Below are 6,843 nucleotides of genomic sequence, written 5' to 3'. Positions count from 1 at the left end.
CCCCCAAGCCAAACTCCCATAAGTGGCAGAAAATGATGGATGGATGGATGGATGTAATAACATAGCTGCTTCATTATAAATCCATGTCCAGTATTATAATGTACTTTTTAAATTTTGTGTCTAAGCACAACTAAAATTTAACTGCTAAAAATCAAAAAACTTGTTTTGCTTTTATTTAAGCTGGATGATTTTTACTGCTAATTGTTTGTTGTTTTTTGTTTGTTTAATATACTAAAGGAACAGCTAGAACTGGCTCTTGCGGTAACACTGTTGTATAACAGCACCGTGCCCGACAGTTTCTTACTCTTTTCAGATGTTACACTGTAATATTTAAATGTTGCTGAAATATATTATGGGTATTTTAGGTACCTTACTGCAGACACAACACGAACAAAAGGAAATGTCATGCTTTTCTCCGAGCTTCCACACGCAGCCTGAGGTAATGGTTTTAAAAAATGCTGAATACAGTCCTCTAACTGGTCATTTGAAAGTTGTTTGTTGCAAAGATATGAGGCATGTGCATCATGCAACAGGAATAAAGCTGGTATGGATAAGAGTTCCAGTAAGAATGGCTCTGCTTACCCATCACCCATGAGGCCATCTGTCTGATGGATATAGACGTCTTTACTAGATACTGATTCTGTGTAAACTACACAAAGCTCAAAGAGAAGCAAATGATGGTTAGCCAAGAAAAGAAATTCCAGATTTCAACCCCACTGAAGTGTCGTGGGAGTATTTACAAGAACAAAAACTGACTGTCTTGTAGTTAGAGATATTTTCCTTTGAAAGGTGAAACAAAATTTCAGCAAACTGACAATAACGAAAAATTGTCCCTGCTTAAAAAAGGGAAATGATAACTTCTCAGGAATGTATTTCTCTACGTGAGAGCATATCTTCAGACCAAATGTGAAGAGGTCATTTTCTGATTGAGATCTTTGTGCTTTTTAAAATTTGTTTTGTTTTTAAATTTAGCCCCACAGGCTGAAAATTAATTTACCTTTTTTTTTACTTAATACTTATTGCTTATTACTATTTACATACTTAATGATTCACTTTGTAATTCAACTATTGTTTCTTTGAGTTTTCTTTTAGTTGTTTGTTGATATTGTAATTCACTGCTAACTATTAGCAGTAAAATATGTTTGCGATAAAGTCAATATGCAACAGCATATGCTCTATGTCGTTTTCTCAAAAGAGTTTCTTTGTAAGTTTTTTTTTGCATTTTTACTGGTTATGATATGACTAAATATACTGATAATCATACATGTGCAAATAGACAATGGAAAAGTACAATGAAACAGAGAAAAATCATTGGATTTATCAAAAAAGTTCCAACAACAACAACGTATTGGATCATTTACTAAATTAAATTTTAGTGATAAGACGATGTAATCAAAAGCCAGGGTGAGGAAGTGCTTCATAGTTCGGCCTCAGATCATTTGATAGATTGTTCCAGTAGCTCGGAGCATGAAAACTGAATGAAAAAATCTTTGGAATGCCGAAATCATTCCCTGAAACATTATGTATCTCAGGGGATGTGATTTAAAAATACATTTGTAGGAAGTTCTTAAATTAAAGAAAAATATGCAAAAAGGGGAAAATGATGACATTTGACTTGTGAGGATATTACATCATCTGCTTTAGAAAAAGATGCTCATCACTGATATGACTTGACTGCTGTGTTCATACACAGTACAGTCACTATCACATGTTTTAGTTGTATTTAAATCTGCTAGATGCACAAGAGCTGGGACAACTGTGAAAAACTGAGAGCGTTACTTGATGTCTACATGATATTAATTAAAAGCCAGGATGCGGCAGCAACGAGGAACTGTGTCTGCTGCATTTCCTGCCTCCTCGGGGATGTTATCACAATTGTTTTCTCCAACTGTGTCCCCCGAGTACTAAATCCACAAAAATCCACAAAAATGGACACTGGACGAGACACTGAAATTACATGGCATGAAGTCCAAAACAAATCCTAGACACCAGGAATAACGCTAGACTACGAAGCACAAAGGACAACAAGGTCACTCTGCACCACTGGATCTGGCTCACTACATGACAAATGAAGCCATTCGGGGCTCTTTGAGATAAATATGTATATACACGAGTCAAGTGATATGTGTGTGTGAAAGTTTGGTTATCTACACAGTATTTAAGATGCAATATGGTTTAGGTCAAAGCTGCAAACTCCAATACCTTTTTTAAAAATATACAAGCCACCAAAGCCGCACTCGAATATATCGCACAAACAGAAAACTGCATCCAAACCAGCGTGCATAACGCTGTGCGTCCAACACATGGGGGTTGTCTAAATTTATCTCTCTATATGCTGAAATACGCTGACTGACACTGTGCATTGGGCCGCTGGTTGGTGTTGGTAAGCCATAGCCGTGCACTGGATCTCTCCAGGACCTGGGCCGAGATGGATCTGTAAATAGCGTTTGACTGCGGTTTCGAGTGGGACTCTGCAACACTCTAATTAAGCTCTGTCACATAATGAGGCTCACTGCTGTTCCGTGTCACTCGATTAGTAGGTTGTGGTAGGCTCAGACTATAGTTTGGGGTTTGTGTGGGTGGGAGATCACATCTGGGGCAAGGAATATAGAAACATAACAGCAATGGCAGACCTGGCAACCTTGATGTTAAAGAGGCAGCCCTGCAGTGGGTCGTCTGGATTAAAATCCAATTAAATGTTAAGGATATTTTATAGAAATCTTGTAATAGCACCAGTTTGGACTTTCAGGGTTTGTTGTATTATTTATACTTCAGTGATGATGGTCAGGACTTAAAGGAATTTGAAGGGGATGTATAAGACTGGTAAACAAGACAAGTATATAAAAAATGATTCGTTTTGCCTTAAAAAAAATTTGCATTTTTTGTTGGAGAAAATATTACTAAATATATATATATATATATATATATATTGTGGAGTTTATCCAAAAGCAAGAGAAAGGAAGTATTTTGAGATCTCTATTCAGACATTTAACTCAAAATTGATCTACAGGTCGTTCAAGTTCTTCAAAAATTATCTTTAACTATTTCTGATGAGTTTTTTCTTTGCATGTGAAAAATGCATATTTGCACACGCGCACGTTGTGGAGAAAACAGCACTTCCACAAAGAGTGTAGGGAATAATTCATCCATCATTCTGTCAACATATGCTCGTACTCACAGGTTTACATGTGTTGCCATGTACTGTACGTAATGTCAAATGCCAGAAATGTTTGTGGCTGTGGCTGTTGGATGAGTTTTTGGACTCTGTGCCAGGAGCTGTTTGGATGTTTATGTGAGTTTTCATGAGAAATGGAAGCGGAAACGGTGACATTTGATTCCCCAGCCAATCAGAGGATTATCTCATTGTGTGGGTCTGGTCTGACAAGAGAGGTGGACTACAGTATATATTGACCTCGACTTGGGAGAAAGAAACAGAACAAGCCGTCAGAGGAAAGCAAAGAAGAAGAAGAAGAAGCTGTAAAAGAATCGAGTTGTCTACAAGGAGACACTAACTACAAGACATCATGAAGGCTCTAACTCTCCTCTCCATCTGCGCTCTTCTCTCAGTGTGCTGGTCCATGGGAGGTAAGGACAAACTCTTGTTAATGCTGTGAAGCTGAGAATCGTTCTCGACCTTTTTAGGGGCGATGTGAGCACCTACAGTACGATTAACGTATGCCATTGTTTGTTTTCATCAGCGGTGGAACCCGAGGTTGTCGTGGACCCCGATGCCGACACAGCTGCTGATGTTGCACCTGCTGACCCTGCCGCTTCTGATTCCTCCTCCGCTTCCTCCTCTGAGTCCGATTCCGCCTCATCTGACTCTTCCTCAGACTCTTCAGCATCCGATTCATCATCCTCAGAGTCCTCTGAATCCTCTGAGTCCTCACAGTCTTCAGAGTCCTCTGAATCTTCCGAGTCCTCTGAGTCCGACTCCTCTGCATCAGACTCTGGCTCTGACTCTTCTTCATCATCATCATCATCCTCATCTTCCTCAGAGTCAGCCAGTTCTGAGGGTGGGTAGCAGATTTGTTTGATAGAAGCTTTGCATAGTTTTAGAATTTAAACGTGAAAAAAGTAAAAGTCTAAAGTTGCAATGTTTGACTCTTCAGCCAATCCAGTGGTGATGAAGAGAGATCTGGCCGCTGTTCTTCTGAGAAGCCGAAGAGCCGCTCCAGCTGGTAACCTCTCCCCTCTGCAGCTGGAAAGGTACAGCCGTTTTCTTTCACTTTGCAGTTTCTTGCTACAAAAGTCAATATTCATAAGTAAAATGCGGTACATACATGCACCATCTAAAACCATTTCTCTCCACCACCCTTCAGCCTCAGAGAGGTGTGTGAGCTGAACGTTTCCTGCGACGAGATGGCCGACACTTCCGGCATTGTGGCCGCGTACACCGCGCACTACGGTCCCGTCCCTTTCTAAGTTAAAAAAGATCTCTGTCATTCATATGTGTACTGTTTTTCTGTCATTTTCTTATGCAACAGTGCAACAACTCCCCTAAATCAGAAGCAGAACACAAAAACCATGGTTCAGAACCATGCTATGATGCTACACAGAGAATTTCTTTAGGCACAAATTATTGCACAAGTGGCCAGCTATAGTGGTCCTGAAAGAAACTGCCTCTTCCAGGCTTTCAGAGAGAGGCACATGGAAACACAAGCCTGTGAAGTATGTTATAGTAGCCCACACAAGTTTTAAATTATTCTTTTCATCTGTAGTGTAATGCAGTGAATGGTGCTACAAGTGCAAATGTATTGTTTCGTTTTTCTTTTTTTTTCTTTTGATGTACTGATGTTTTGATATTATGGATAGTCTTACTTTAAGTGGTAGTTCAAGTGAGTAATGGATGTAGTCGTAGAGGTAGTGTAGTGTTAGCATTGTGTTGATAGTGGTAGTGTACACTATGTGTAAAATGCACATCAGTTATCTGTTATGACTGTAACCACAAATTGCCTCTGGGTTTGAAAATAATAAATTATTTTGGTTTTTGTCAAATTGTTGCATTGTCCTCATGAATTTTTAATTTTAGTTCCTGATCTAAGAAAACAGAATGTTTGGGGGGATACTCAAGGTTTGGCACTAAAGGGCACTGAACACATGCTCCACACTGATATATGTCAGATTGTTTGATATGCTAACTTGTGAGCTAACAGCAGTGGTTCTAGTCAGATAAAGCACTGTGAGATCCCAGCTGCAGCTTGAAGATGAGCAGCCAGAGCCGTCAGTTGTCAGAGGTAGTTAGGAAACCTTATGAGACAGATTCTCTATTGTCATTATGCAGTCACATAATGTAATTCTGTATGTTAGTTCTCACCTTAAAACAGACCGCATTACAACATACATACAAATACACAAATAGTACATACAGTAGACAAATAATTGGAACTGAACAATTGAGGTGATTCAGATGGATTTGCGCTGAACTATTTTTACACATAGACATGCGCAGTGTCTTCAGTATCCTCTTCCTCTTCTGCTTTTCCTCAAATGCCTTGTGCTTCCTTTGATTACCATTAGATGGCAGTGTTGGTCAATCAGTCACCTTAGCCTGCAGAAGTCAGGACTTTTATACTCGCCGGCCACTTGTTTAGGTCGACCTGTTCAAAACCTCATTAGTGCAAATATTTAACCAGCCCGGGCATTTAAGCAGGTAGAGTTGGTCAAGACTTGACAGTAACACCTGTAAAGGCTTGCTACAACCAAGGTGTGCAGGGTAGTCTATCTGAATACGGCTGCTGATTATGTCCTTCCTTTGATGTTGAGATGGTTTTTGGAAAGGATAGTGCATCATGTCACAAAGCTCAAATCATCTCAAACTTGTTTCTTCAACATGACAGTGAGTTCACTGCACAGAGTCACCAGATAACAGTGGAACACCTCTGGGATTTATTGTAAAGGCTCACATCATGGATGTGCAGCTGACACATCTGCAGCGACTGTGTGATACTATCATGTCAATGTGGATTTTCTATAATAGCGTGTTCAATATGTACAACAAAGAATAAAGGCAGGTATGAAGGCAAAATGGGGGTCAAAACAGTACTAGCACAGTGTACCTAATAAAGTGGCTGCTGAGTGTAATTCTGTACTAGTTTTATAGGTGATTTAAGAGTTTCCAAAGATACAAGATATGTTATTCTGAATTTGGGATTAATTATGTTCAAGACATCTAAACTATTTTTCTTCTGATGGACTAAAAATACAACAAACACACGCCGTCACACAGATGTCATAATATTAGTATGTCTATCAAAATTAATCTGATCTGCTGGCACCATGGGTGCCAGCAGTGTGTGTGTGTGTGTGTGTGTGTGTGAGAGAGAGAGAGAGAGAGAGAGAGGGAGAGACATTTCCATGGCATTAATGTCAGTTGACCATGTGGAAACTGTCGTGATTCCCGTGTTGTGCTTTGACACAGTTGCACACCCTCTTTATTGATATATTGATGGTGCATCTCATGTTCCCTGCACATGGCTCACTGACACGTGACAGTGAAGGTTTCCCAGATACCGGGTGTGATGGTACAACTCTACTCTAATTTTTTTACAAAGCACATTTAGGAGAAAAATTACTGTTGACCTAAATTCTGTGCAAAACGTAGAATGTAAAGAAAATAATCAAGGAAATAGGTAAGAAATAACTAAACACATACAATCTTGTAGATGTAGATGATGTCTAGAAAAAAAATAAAAATAACAAAACATCAATAATTAAAACTTCACAGATCTAACAATACAGTGAACGTACAATGAGAGGACCGTTGGACAGTCATTTTAAAAAGTATGAAAGATTAATTCAATAATACTAACAAAGTTTATGATATTTTTAGACTCTATACAT

The 6,843-nt window shown here is 39.0% G+C and overlaps 1 protein-coding gene across 1 annotated transcript; it reads left to right on the top strand.

Annotated features, from left to right (window-relative positions):
• Nucleotides 1-3,438: 3,438 nt before the first annotated feature.
• Nucleotides 3,439-4,945, top strand: bglapl (bone gamma-carboxyglutamate (gla) protein, like). The gene is made up of 4 exons (XM_005747057.1): nucleotides 3,439-3,585; nucleotides 3,699-4,016; nucleotides 4,113-4,209; nucleotides 4,323-4,945. Exons 1-4 carry the CDS (start codon nucleotides 3,525-3,527, stop codon nucleotides 4,423-4,425), a joined length of 579 nt encoding a protein of 192 aa, XP_005747114.1. The 5' UTR covers nucleotides 3,439-3,524; the 3' UTR covers nucleotides 4,426-4,945.
• The last annotated feature ends 1,898 nt before the right edge of the window (nucleotides 4,946-6,843 follow it).

The sequence above is a fragment of the Pundamilia nyererei genome, unplaced genomic scaffold (genome assembly GCF_000239375.1).
Source record: "Pundamilia nyererei isolate P.nyererei 1_Seehausen unplaced genomic scaffold, PunNye1.0 scaffold00187, whole genome shotgun sequence".
NCBI lineage: Eukaryota > Metazoa > Chordata > Actinopteri > Cichliformes > Cichlidae > Pundamilia > Pundamilia nyererei.
This window is presented reverse-complemented; position numbering and strand designations above follow the sequence as displayed.

Excerpts from the sequence above, each read along its gene's own strand:
- bglapl (XM_005747057.1), top strand. The coding sequence starts at position 3,525 with ATGAAGGCTCTAACTCTCCTCTCCATCTGCGCTCTTCTCTCAGTGTGC. Across the intron at positions 4,017-4,112 it reads AGAGTCAGCCAGTTCTGAGG|CCAATCCAGTGGTGATGAAG; the intron begins GTGGGTAGCAGA and ends TTGACTCTTCAG. Across the intron at positions 4,210-4,322 it reads TCCCCTCTGCAGCTGGAAAG|CCTCAGAGAGGTGTGTGAGC; the intron begins GTACAGCCGTTT and ends ACCACCCTTCAG.